Here is a 13876-nt window from a genome sequence, read left to right on the forward strand (position 1 = left end):
TAAATTTTCTGTCACCTGTTTTACATCGTTTACATTATTTGCTGTTTGCCTGACCATAACATTTATTTCTATAAGTCCTCAATCAATTTCAGTTTCACATTTGTAATGTATATTTTTCTACGGTGTTGTACAGTTCCTATTACACATTTCTGTATAGTTTTGTACTGGTTTGTCGTCTAGGAGTTTGTTCTGTGTCTCGCAGTGTGCACCTGCACTAACGGATGTTGGCACATTCCTGTGAGGTGACAGCTAAATACTATTTTTGTGAGGCCTGACTAACCTGTCCTGCAAGTACATTCTTATAGACAATTACAACACACACACACACACACACACACACACACACACAGTTGAGTTGTGCAGTGGGCGTGGTCACATAAAGCATTTTGTGTCATCTCATCATTACTTTCTATTCATCACCGGGTACATCAGATCTCCTTCCATTTACGTCACAGGTGAGATCAGAAAGATATAACTCAACTATAAGATGGTTTATACTGTAGACTTTTAAATATTTACGATTGAAATCAAATGTTTTCAATTCTTCATTGACCCCTTTATGCTCTATAAGTTATTTATTTAGAACAGCGATGGCAGCTGCAGCAGCAGCCTTGACCAGAAGCAGAGGAGTGGCTGGTGGCCTGTACTTCCTCTTCACTCTACTGTGTCTGGTTTGCCTTGCAAGATCACGGGTTGACAATGAAGAGCTGGTAAATAACCCTTAAAAGAAATTTGCATGTATTTGCAATACCACAGCCATTGTGCGTCATCACAAGCACTTCCTGTTGAAATTTAATCTGCAGTTGTATGCACTAGTATGCTTTATTAGAGCTGCTGTCATGCTTAGGCTATATGTCCCCAGTTGTAACTGTATGTTGATTCTCATTCTCACACTGGATTTGTAGGAAAATCTCAAGGAAAACCTTCAGAAAACACAACAAGAAATTGACAAAGTGAAGGTGAGTTAGTCAGTCAGAGAACCATTATCTCATTCACAAGTGAGAGGACACGACATAATGTAACAACATAGCAAACTGAGTTGGTGCCATGTCACGAAGTGGTTTTATTTTCCCCCCACAAGGCACAAAGGGACACCATTTCAGAGCTCATGAGTCAATATATGAGCACCATGAACTCAATGATGGCATCGATGAAGGAAACCACAGCAGAATCGCCTGATTACTTTGAGCCACTGGAGGGGTTTGTGGAGAGCGTCGAGGGCATCGTGGAGAAAACCAGGACTTACACAGATGAGCAAAATGTGGGGTTTGATGCGAGAATAGCGATCCATGAACATCGAGTGGGAATTATGAAGAAATTAATCGAAGCCCTTGAGGAGCATCAAGCTGAATTGTAACTTCCATATCAATCAGCGCCTCTATATCTGATATTGCATCTGTTTCTCTTTCCTATTGTGCAGCTTTATTGTTGTGTTTCTATGCACTGGCCTTGAAATAATGAGAATTGTTTGACATAAAATAGGATGTAAGAGAAGGGCAAGGATGTAAAATGTGTTGATATACCAGCTGGAAAAGATGCCTGAGTTCTTAATAAATGATCAAATATTGCACATGAAATTCAGTATATGTGGGGAACCCAAATAAATTCAATACATAATAAAATATTGTTGCCTGATGCCTTCTTTCTTTACAGCCCTAAAATACGAAATATTTCCTCTGTAAAGACAATGCCAGGCTGGTAAGTTAAATTCTCTGTTGCTTCGAACCGAAACTATCTGTACACGTAACGCTAGACTCGAATCAGATAAGGATAATTACTCCTCTCACACATGTTCACTCATAATTTTCCTTGCTGTTATTGTTTGGGGCTGACAATTACCGTATCAGCTGTTCTCATCAGCTGGTCACATCCATCCAATAGCACAGTGACACAACTACATTTATTAGCCTATCATCCTGTTGCAGTCTCCTTTTAAATTCTCTCTCACTCTCACACACCCCTCCACCTCCCAATCACCGTCCAGATTCATCAGCTTCATCAGCCTCCTCAGTCTACCAGTCTCAGCAGAATCCTCATCCCCCCCCCCACACACCACTGTCTGGACTACAGCTACAAGCACACATAGGCTATTAAAGCAAAAAAGAGAGACTGCATAGTTTGTAGACGCCACGTAGCGCATACACAAGTGACGTTCTTGTCTGGAGACTGAGTTCTGACAGCGTGCTGTTGTGCTCAACTCTCTGAACGGGTTTTTCCAGCTTCTCAACTGGAGCTCAGCCCTCCTGCAGCCGCAGACACACCAGCAGTTTCTCCTCTGTTGCAGCTGCTGACCGTTTATCAGAACTTTCGTGTGACTTTTCTTTTTACTCTGTAACGACGCAGTGCAACGTAGCAAAGTACAGTACTTGTGATAAAAAGTAGTAAAAGTAAAAGTGAAAATACTTATTTTAAAAACACTCAAAAAGTACAAGTACACAAAAAACAGCTTTCTTACTATCACAAGAGTAAATGTAATTCATTACTTCCACCCTTGTACTGTGATTCTGTGATTGGAAAGCTGCAGTTTCAGTACTGGTGGACCTGGCAGGAGTAGCAGCTGGAGCCACAAATTCACGTGCTAAAATTATGACAATTTCACACAAATGTCACAATTTGGACAGACATGGATGTAAACTGCAACCTGATTGGCGGAGGCAATAACCAAGGCGGTAACTCTAGTTTTGAATAGTTTATTTATCTGAAGAAGTAGGAGTTTCTGAAAGGAAACACTTCCCCCTCCAGTTTATCACAAACCTTCAAATTCAAAATTGCCAAATTTGGAGATATATGGTTTTCACCGAACACTACAAATGTAGTGGAGTAAAAAGTACGATATTTTCCTCTGAGACGCAGTGGAGTAGAACTATAGCAGAAAATGGAAATACTTTAGTAAAGTACAAGTATCTTTCGCCACACTGGTTTCTTATCATGGACCAAAATATCAGAGTCTTGACAATGTATCGCACTGGTAAGTGTAACATAACTGAAATATTATGGACAAAATAATTCATGAAACTTTTCAATTAATGTGTGCTTAATACCTCACGTCCGATTGTTTATAGTGAGTACATTGCAGGAAAGACACGCCAGTTAACAGGCTACTGTATAAATCAGAGTCGGAGCACCCTTTTGCTGGAATTAAAATAAACTACAACCGGTGCCACATCAGAGGGTGAACTGATAGTAGATTCATTTCTCATAGTGGAGACCTGGTCTGTGAAACAGTCAAACATAGGTGCTAAGTAGAAGTAAAGTTTTCATAAATACGCTAATTAGCTAGAAAAGGTATTCAAATATGTGCAGATGGTATTGATATTATATTGGACACTGTCCTTCAGTTTGTATTCTTGACATCACAAGACACATTCACATTCATTCCGCCTGCCGCTCACACAAAAAAGATACAAAATACTATGCACAATTCCGGTTTGTAAACACAACATTCAAACCTAGCCCCTCCTCCATGGCGAGAGAGAGAGAGAGAGAGAGCAGCGGTGGTGGAGCGAGCTAGAGAGTGAATTAAGAGATGGAATGAAATCAAATGAAATCAAACGCTATTTTCTGATTGTGTCAGGGCGGTTACATTCTGAAGCGCAAATAAACACGCCCACACCTCCGCACAACGCACCGGGGTCGCTAACAACTGGGGCAGGACAAATCTATTTGGTTGCAAATGGGGGGGGCGCACAGTCGTGACGCAACGGTCACAGAATCAAATAAATAAATCAAATAAAACGCACTTTTCTGATAAACTAGTTACAATCTGCTACATAAACGTGTTGCCTCACTTTAAGTCATGATTTAAGAGCATGTAGGCAGGTCATGTATGTACTGTATGTATGTATGAAGTTACCCATGAATTGTCATAACAACTGCTTTCAAGACGCCCCCGAGCAAATAACTTAGTAGAATGTGGTGTAACTGGGTACTTTCCAGGTGTACAGGTATGTTTACCTGAAACACAAGCAGATTGTGCCGACAAAATGTGTGAACATACGTGTAAGAAATGCTTCAAACAAACCAAAACAGATGATTTCATTTAATTTATTTTTGACTATATACTCGCTTGGAAGGTTGTTATGTTTGTATCAGAAGAAACTACAATTACCGTCTCACGGTTGTATTCCTCCGCCAACCAGTCAAGTTGCAGTTTACATCCATGTCTGTCCAAAATGTCATCACTTCATCGTTTTATCCTTGTTATTTTCATAATTAGCATATGAATACTTGAGGTATGGCAGTGACCGTGACCTTTGTCCTTTGACCACCAAAATCTAATCAGTTCATCTTTGAGTCCATGTGGACTTTTGACATTTGAAGAAATTCCCTGCAGGCGTTCCTGAGATGTCGCGTTCACGAGAATGAACAGCCCGAAAACATAATGCCTCTGCCACGTCTGTCGCCGGCGCGGAGGCATATAAACCCCTCTGAGACAGAGACATACAGTAAAGATGGTAGCATGTATTTAGAATTTAACAAAAAAGCAGAAACTATATGGAGGGTTCCTTATAAAGGCATTTCTAGCCATACTTTACCCCCATGTACTTAGTCTAAGTTGAGAACATTTAGGGAGGGAATATGACTATGAATGTTATGAGTGTAAAGATTTCTCCCCTTCAAAAGCTCATGCATGCCAAACCTCTTTCACAGCATGACTTGTGAAAGGACTGAAACAAAGGTTACGATATTGTTCTAGTTCTATAAGCAGAGGCGGAGCCCTCTATGGGAGTCTATGGGTAATACTATCCTCCAATCGCGAGCATGCATTCGCCCGCTGAATTTTGCATAAATGTAGCCGGCCAATCAGGACGTGCCTACCCGAATAAGTGCAAACCTCACAGTATATAAGGCAGCGCCCATTGCTGTCAGACATCAATTGGCCTCTTCAGCACGCAGCACAAGAGCGACAGAGCTCCCTCGGTAGAGGGCTTATAGAACTATGATTACAATACTGTAACCTTCATTCTAACTCACACATGCTCCGCCCTCTATTGGACTCTACGGGTACAACGGGTGGAGCCCGATGCATGCATGCCCTTCCGCGACACCACATCAGTCTAACCATACTGATCCAGACAGGCTAAGGGTTAGACTTCGCAGCCCACCTACTTCTTTATAACCGAGGCCACAGCGGAGAAGTAGGGGGCCCTAGCCAACCCAGATAGTACGCAACTGATCTGGGTAAAGCCATGGCCTAACCCTGCAGGGGTCAAAAAGACAAACAGAAGACACCCTGAACACCACATTCCCCGGATCATCAAGAGGCACGGGAACATGTAGGTGTTTCATACCCAGAGGGGGTCAGGTGCAACACAACTGACACACACACCCCAACCTTTTCACCAGTCCTGTGTCGTTCCTCCTCACCGTCATGTTGCTTTGCTTCGCCTCAGCCTCCTTAAAAGGCTGGGCGAGAGGCAGGTGACGACTGAGCTGCAATTTCTCCTCCTCCGGGAGTTTAAAGTGCTGAGTTAAAGATGAAATCGATCCAAAGAGCCTTCCCGTGGTGTTGGGAGCTTCCAGGAGATCATCTCAATCTTTCCGCAGAAGAGCCGTGAGTCCCAGCCACACATGGCGGGACCTTACCGTGGCTAGAGACATCACACGGCCCGCAGCTGTTGCAACGCCTTGAATCAGATTATTCATTTGGCCAATGCTCCAGTCCAAAATGTCAGCCTGTGTCGACTCAAAGTTCAGTCAGTCTGAGGCGACTCAAAGTTCTCAAGTTTTCTCTGCCCATCCGTCTGCGTGCGGAGGGCCGTGTCTGATGGTGTAACATCACTGTGGCCGGCCGGACAGTCGCGACCCTCGCGGCTGTGTCAAGTATAAATCACACTTCAGTATGGATCGATACAATAAATAAAATGGAAGCGTATCTGCTCCGTGAGGCGCGCGGGTGACTGACATCAAAAATGCTTTGAGTGGGGATTGGCCTTGGCTTTCGGATACATGTAGGTTCATTTCAGCAATATGAGAAGACCAACTTGGGTTTAGGTTAGCAAGTTTTTAAAGAAGAAGATTTGGCACTAAAGTAAGTCTTACTCTTACAAATGTATAAAATGACGTTATAACACTTGAATAGAATAAAAGTTATTTGGGATTTTGTTATTGTATTTTTTCCACAAAGCATTAACAATGTTCAAAATGAATTCACACAATATCTACGATTGGATTTTCAAATGACATTAATGACTTTTTCCAAAAGAACCGCACTGTTAAGAATTTCCCAGTGAAATAACAGTGAAGAACTGGCAGCAGGGTTGCCTTTATGTTACTGTAAAATTAACATTATTATACTGTCGCTGAAATTTACAGCTTTGTACTGTTAATGAAAAATACAGTTTGAACTGTTTTTTTTTTATTAATTTCACAGTATTTTACAGTTAATTTACTGTTTAAAGATACATTATGTAGCTGTTTTTCACCTTTCTTTTACATTATATTACTGATTTGTTTTAATGCACTATTTAGGTTGTATTTTTTACATACATTTGAATAAACATTATTTTTTGCCTAGATGAATAGACTTAGCAGGTTACAGACACAGGAATAGTCACACTAAATACAATTAAAGGCACTTGTTAGGAAAAAGGCTATAATAGACTTGTTGACACTTTTCCCAAAAATATCTGTCTATAGCTGACAACAAGCACAGAATGCAAACCATAACAACATGTGAGTGAAGAACAATGAAGCTAATTCACTGATTTTACAATCATGTAAAATGTACAAGCCTCACATGTGCAGATCAGGTCCCAGAATTAAAAAAATACTGCATGAAACTGTTACTTATGATACTTTAGACAGTTGATCAGCAGTAAAGTGCTGTTTTTTAAGATGCATTAGAGTTCAGTTAAAAAACAAACAGCAGATTTTCTTTTGTATTAACAGTAAAGCACTGATTTTAGCAATAACAGGTTAATACTGTTGAAATTCTGCTGTAAATTAACAGCAATTGTTTACAGTGCAGCCATTATAATTGACAAAATACACTGCTCTGTGCTGTGTAACAGGAAGAACAAGATGTGAGACAGGTTTGGTTTGTTCAGATTTGCATTATCTCTGTGGATTTCAAGAAAAATGTGATACCGGATCGTCAAGTTTAGCTTTGAAGCCTAAACCTGATTCCTCCAGTACATACTAGTGGCTTCTGTACAAGCAGCACACAGCACACGGGGGCGTCTGAAGCAGGAAGAGGTTAAAGAGTAAATGGTAAGTAGAATCAATAACTAGACTATATTCTGCAGGGAAATGTATTGGGCATCTACAGTATACATGTATACTGGCATACTGTATATCCACATGTTTCTCATGTGGAAGATGAGGTTTTTTTCAAAGATTTAGCTCATGGATTATGGGCTGATCATCTTTGTGCTCACAGGTTGGTGCCTCTTGATTGATTATTCCAGCTGTTCGTCTTTTTAAAGCCATGACAACTTAAGCAGTCTTCACTCAGTGCTGCATATAGGTATTCTGCATTGGGTGGAAGTGAGACAAAGAGGACAACTTATAAGACAGAACATGCATAAAGTGACGACAATTCTTATTTTAATGTTTGTTAATTAATTAGTTGTTTGATATAATGGATATATTCCTGTTTTATTTAATCATATTCAGGTCCAGTCAAGTCAATTTTATTGATATAGTCTGATATCATAGATTTGCCTAAAGGGGATTTAAAATCTCTACAGTCTTCAGCGTACAACATCCTCTATCCTTAGACCCTCGATTCAGATCAGGAAAAACTCCCCAAAAAACCTTTTGACAGGGAAATAAATGGAAGAAACCTCAGTGAGAGCAAAAGAAGAGAGATCCCTCTCCCTGGATATTATGTCTGTTGTGTAAAAGCTTCATCTTTTTGTTTATTAACTCTGGAGTGGCTGTAAAGAGAAGAAGAATATTCAATATGACCTTAACAATTATAAACAAGATTTACTTCAAAAAATGTATTTTAGAAACATGTTTATTTCATTGTTTTGTTGTTGTTGAACCAGGGTTTAGGCTATTTTTTTGTCCATTGGAAAATAAACCACATAAATAAATAAATTAATAGCATATTAAATAGCCTAATATTGTAAGATATGTTGCCAAGACAACTTAAATATAAACTCCAATTCCGGGGTTCAAGCCAACACAGACCGGATCTAGACCTTTGACACTTTGACAACTGCATTAAAGATAATTAACAGGTTTATGACCATCGGAAAGACCATCATTCATTTACGACCAAATCTGTTGCATTTGTAGCGCCCCGTAGTGATCGATTTGATGGAAACTTTCAGGGTATGTTTCAGGTACTTATGTGGACTCATCCTGCAACTTTCGTGATGATTGGCCCAGTTAGTTCTATTGATGTGGTGAGCCACGCCCTTTTAAAGTTCATTGGTGAACATCTTCAAAATGCAATGAGATATCCTCAAGCTTTTGATAAGCTTAGTCCAATAATGATCCACACAAAATTTGGTACAAATCGCCACCATGAGGCTAATTGGGATCATACTTTATGTGAAGCATTAGGACATCACGGCCAGTTGTGTTACCAAGTTTTATGTCTCTAGCTCGTTCCAGCTCACAGTGAATTGAGCAAAGGCATAATATCACATATAATGCTAAATAGGCTACGCCCACATGCACCGATCAATATGACACTTCAGATCTGGGTTAATAGAGAGCCGAAGTCACGCCCCTTCCATCGGACCCCATGGGACCTGGACGTCCTTTGTGTGTTCATTGTTTTAAACTTGGTGTGGTGGTGCTGCTGGACGATCAGTCATATAGCTTGCTTCCTATCTCACCAGTTACAGGGTGTATGAATTAATGAATACATCTTCATGTGATGCCCCAGCTTAACACAGCCAGCCTTTAGCCAGAAGGCCGAACTGACTGTAAGACAGACTGGTAAAAAGGTGACAAACCTTTGGACTGAGGCTGAAGCAGGAACAAGTGTTTGTCATATCCTAAGTACCCAGCCCTCCTCAGCAACACCCAGGCAGTATCTATCCATGACAGGCTGAAGTTTTAAAGCAGACTCTGAGCTGTCTGCAGCCTGAAAGCTGTGATACGTGATGCAATGTTTACCAGGCCCTGTTCTCCCTCCTGTACTGGCAGGTACTGCATCGCCGATCTCAGCCAGTGGTGCCCTGACCAGAAGAAATCCACAACTACCCTCTGAGAATCAGGCCCCTTGGTGGAGGTAAGACAGTGCCAAAGGGTCGAGGCAACCAAGTTATTGACTGTCAGGACCCTGCCCCTATAGGGAGAGAGGACACAATCTCTCTATGACCCCTATGGAGGACGTTTAAAAATAAATGAATGAATAAATAAATCAATATTTCATTGACTGCAGCAAAAATAATTTAAAACAATAAATGTAGCCATTCATTTATTAATTGATAAAATGCGACATAAATTGATGTTTCTGTTCTGTTCTTTATTTATTAGTCTTTGTCTTAATGCCCTTATTCATTTACTCTTCTGTTTAATTTTAACTTTTATTTATATATTTATTTTTTATTCATTTTTAAATGTATTTGTTTATTTTTGCATTTATTTTTTATATATTCATTTTAGCATTTCATTTTTATTTATTTTATATTCATTTTTATATGCATGTATTTATTTGTGTATTTATGCCTTTATTTATTTCTGCATTCTTTTCTTTGTACATTTCTTTTTGCATTTCTGCCTCATTATGCTTATGAGGGGGCTGTCACTCAACGTGTGTCATGGGGTCAGAGCATGGGTCAGAGGTTATAGATGGACTTTATGCTAGCCAGCTAGCTGCACTCCGGTCTTCATTCCCGGCTCCATACAGTCGCCTGCTGCTGCCGCCCCCCCGCCACTGTCTTGTACTGGTACAGATGTGCAGATCAACCATCTGAACTGAACTATTTTGCGGACACACCGCCAGTCTCCTCCCCGAGGTTTAGCTCGTTCAGAGAGGGAACCTCCACGCCGATGCCGCCGCATATGTCTATGGAGCCGGTAATAAAGACAGACACCGTTAGCTAGCTAGCTAGCCTATAGTCATGCACCCTGACCCCATGACACACGTTGAGTGACAGTCCCCTCATTTGCATAATGAGGCAGAAATGCATAAAGACATGTAAAAGAAAAATGTGTAAAGAAATGTATAAAGAAGAGAATATAGAAATTAATGAGTTTGGGGAAATAAATAAGTGTTGAAATTCATAGGGGAAATCATGCATAAATACATAAATGCATAAACATTTAAAAATAAACATAAAATATATCGTCATATTTGTTTTATTCGGTGCTCACAGAGATATCTCTCTGCTCTGCAGAAGATATTTCACAAAATATTTCTACATCGTCCACTATGTTTTACAGTACAGTTTGTGTGTGCTCCTTTTGTGATTTTGGTATTTACACAGTATTTATAGTGTTTAATCAGGACATTATATAAGGGATAGTGGCTTTTACCTTTAATTACTCAAATGTCCTTAAAATTCTGCACATCCAGTGAACTTCTATCATTGCTGGCTCATTGACAGCTCCAACTGTCATGGCAGCATGGAGAAGATTCCTGCTGCTCCTCGGAGCATGCATGTTTCTCAGCACGTTGTCCTTTTACCTATGGAACATGCCCCAGGAAAGAAGAGGTACAATACGTGTCTATACGTGTGTGTGTGTGTGTGTGTGTGTGAATTTCTTACTGTTCCTGCTGTGCATCCTGGTTAGACTCCTGGTTCATGCTTTGTTTGTACTTGTGCTCCACTGCCTGTGAAATGAATTGAGATTAAGTAAATGGATTAGGTGGAATAGTGACCTCACCCTTGATTACTTTTGGACTATCGTGGTTCACATTTGACGTAACACCTCTATAGCTGAGAGTGAGGCTTTGAGAAAGACAAATGTCTCTCAGCTCCTTAAGAGAAAAGCCACCTGAAAGCAGAATTAATTTAGCTCCAATCACTTTAGACAGTCCCAACACATATTTCCTTATTCTTCTTATCACAACAGAGAGTATCCAGGACCTGAGAAAGCAGCTGATAAGAGAAAGGTGTAAGGAATTTCCTGAGATGCAGAGATTAGAAGACATAACGTCCAAGGAGCTGCTGGTGAATGACAACCATACCATCATCTACTGTTACATTCCCAAGGTGAGACAGACATGAACACACCCAAGGGGCTTCAGTTTCAGAGCTAATCTTCCAACTTTTACACTGCCGCTATAGGCTGTAGACTCTCCCCGGGCCACACAGGGAACGTCAGCAGCGTGTGGCGGCTGCAGAACTTGTTGGGTTTTTTTCCCGGCGTCCGTGTTAACAGGTTAGAGCAGCCGACCTGCCCGCACGAGCAGCGTGGCTCACGTGTGGCTCGGCTGTCAGCTGCGTCTCTTCTAGAGATCCGAGGTTTCGCATATTTTTACAACAGACAGTGAAAATGATCTTTTGACAGTATATTGACATCGTACCAGCAACATTACTACACTTCCAATGTCTCTATCTGTAGAATATGTCACAGACATGAAAAAAGTAAAGATTTATTTTTAAATCAACACTTCCTGATTTCATTTCAAAATAAATGCCCTCAAGTGTCTTTTCTGTGGACAGAATTCCTTCATTTGTTAACACGAGGCTTTTGTTCTGAAATATTTACAGGACAGTCTTGTAGGAAATGCAGGGACTTGCACGGCTCCAGGAATGAATAAAGTACGGGGTTTTAATTGTGGATTATTACTGTTGTTTACAAATGAGCACATGCTTCTTAACCTAATAAATATAAGTGACGTTTATAATGAAATGAAATGGCCATTATGAAAGGCAAACTCTATGTAGAAAGAAAGGGCTGACAACAGCAGCAGAAACGCTGCCGGTGTGGACGACACACACGTGAGATATGCAGTAGTTCAGCGAGGCAGCCGTCACACGCTGCTGACGTGCCCAGTCTGGCCCGAGTGTGAGTCTTTTTCTTATCTACAGGTGGCGTGTACCAACTGGAAGAGGATTATGTATGTCCTGAAACAGGGCAAGCCATATCCTGACCTCAACTCCATATCTTCTGACTTGGTCCACCAATACGGAGTGATCCCTCTTCTAAAATCCTTCCCAAAACCAGAGAGGAAGGTCAGTTCAGACAATGATGACAGAGATGTTCTTAGAGTTTCAAACAGGAAGTGTTGATGTATACCTATTTGTTCACTACAGGCAAAGCTGAAGCACTACACAAAGTTCCTGGTTGTCCGGGACACATTTGTCCGTCTCATCTCCGCCTACCGAGACAAGTTCCAGAGCAACAATGACTACTTCTATCAATTGTTTTCCCGGGACATTCTGCGCCTGTATGGCAACCAGCCTAATCCACCAATGACAGTGGACGAGGCGAATAAAGCCGGTTTGCACGTCTCGTTTTACAACTTTATTCAGTACCTGGTGGACCCGCGGACAGCGAAGCCCTTTGAACCCCACTGGAGGCCGATGCACCAAGTGTGCCACCTCTGCCAAATAGAGTAAGGCCATTTTTTCCAGCAGGGCTGTAAAAAGCATGTCTTCTCTGTTGTTTCTGGGATTTTGTAGGGTTGGGGGAGGCTGTGGTTCAGAGGATAGAGCAGGTTGTCCACCAATCGGAAGGTCGGTGGTTCAATCCCCGGCTGCTCCGGGTCACATGTCGATGTGTCCTTGAGCAAGACACTTAACCCCAAATTGCTCCCGAAGGCATATACATTGGTGTGTGAATGAGCATTTAGATTAGATCCTGATGGGCAAAGTTGGCACCTTAGCAGCCTCTGCCATCAGTGTAAATGATGAATGTGTGTGTGTGTGAATGGGTGAATACTGACATGTAGTGTAAAGCGCTTTGAGTGGTTGGAAGACTAGAAAAGCGCTATATAAATGCAAGTCCATTTACCATTTCTTGACCGTAATCATTAAAGTTATTTTATTGTCTGACTTTCAAGAATTTGTTCCCTGAACAGACTGAATTGAAAACTAATTTAGCTCAACCTAGGTGTTTTTTCTTTCCTTTTTAGTATTTTTAAATGTGATACTCTATTGATTTAGAAGTGCGTTTTCATAAATTTAGGGGAATTACGAAAGAGACAAATTCAAAAATGAATGTTCATCCTGACTTTTAGTCCCCAGAATGGGTCAAGCCAAAAGAAAACCCTGGACTTCCCATAATGCAACTAGACGCTGTGCCCAAAAGACATTGGGTGCATCCCAAGTCTTTTAAATTGCATCCACATTTCCCTCAATTGCTTCTTTTCCTTGCGTCCCTCCCACTGGGGATACATGGAGAGACGCAAAGAAAAGACGCTGGTGAAGCCAAAATGGATGCAATTTAAAAGACTTAGGATACTGTAAAACTGTTTCACAAAAAAACTGTTAATACAAAACGATGCTCAATTCAGCTGTAGTTTGACATTGTTTTGTTTTACCTTTCAGGTATGATTTTATTGGCCATCAGGAGACTCTTCAGCAGGATGCTGAACAGCTGCTGAACTTCTTAAACCTGGAGGACGACATTACGTTCCCTCCTTCCTATAAAAACATGACTACCTCTGATTCAGTGTTGGACTGGTTCAACACAGTGCCCCTAAAGGACCGGAGGAAGCTGTACAAGATCTATGAGGAAGACTTCAGACTTTTCGGCTTCAGAAAGCCTGTCGAACTGCTTGATGATTGAGATGAAGTCCTGACCTGGGCTCCACTCTTCCCTAAGCAGCCAGTGGGCATAGAAACCACAATTCTGGGCGACTGTAGAAACATGGTAGTGCAACATAGGGGACCCACTCCCTATGTAGATAGAAATGGCTCATTCTACGGTAACGAAAACACAACGACTCTTATTACCAAGTGATTATACACTGAAGAAAATGTAGTTATTAATATTATATCCCATTTCGGTAACACTT

At 41.0% G+C, this 13876-nt stretch overlaps 1 protein-coding gene and 1 long non-coding RNA gene across 2 annotated transcripts; both read left to right on the forward strand.

The window, feature by feature from the left end:
* The first annotated feature begins 585 nt into the window (after window positions 1–585).
* Window positions 586–1609, forward strand: LOC141761121 (uncharacterized). The gene is made up of 3 exons (XR_012592531.1): window positions 586–710; window positions 906–959; window positions 1082–1609. It is a non-coding gene; the product is annotated as an uncharacterized LOC141761121 (long non-coding RNA).
* A 5324-nt stretch (window positions 1610–6933) lies between these two features.
* LOC141760647 (carbohydrate sulfotransferase 12-like) lies at window positions 6934–13766 on the forward strand. The gene is made up of 7 exons (XM_074623654.1): window positions 6934–7212; window positions 9109–9193; window positions 10484–10631; window positions 10984–11123; window positions 11946–12089; window positions 12171–12472; window positions 13407–13766. Exons 3-7 carry the CDS (start codon window positions 10526–10528, stop codon window positions 13645–13647), a joined length of 933 nt encoding a protein of 310 aa, XP_074479755.1. The 5' UTR covers window positions 6934–7212; window positions 9109–9193; window positions 10484–10525; the 3' UTR covers window positions 13648–13766.
* Window positions 13767–13876: the final 110 nt, after the last annotated feature.

The sequence above is a fragment of the Sebastes fasciatus genome, chromosome 22 (assembly GCF_043250625.1).
Source record: "Sebastes fasciatus isolate fSebFas1 chromosome 22, fSebFas1.pri, whole genome shotgun sequence".
NCBI classification, from domain to species: domain Eukaryota; kingdom Metazoa; phylum Chordata; class Actinopteri; order Perciformes; family Sebastidae; genus Sebastes; species Sebastes fasciatus.

Coding starts and splice junctions, on each gene's coding strand:
- LOC141760647 (XM_074623654.1), top strand. CDS start 10,526: ATGGCAGCATGGAGAAGATTCCTGCTGCTCCTCGGAGCATGCATGTTT. Junction 11,124..11,945: donor TCTACTGTTACATTCCCAAG/GTGAGACAGACA, acceptor TCTTATCTACAG/GTGGCGTGTACCAACTGGAA. Junction 12,473..13,406: donor TGCCACCTCTGCCAAATAGA/GTAAGGCCATTT, acceptor TTTACCTTTCAG/GTATGATTTTATTGGCCATC.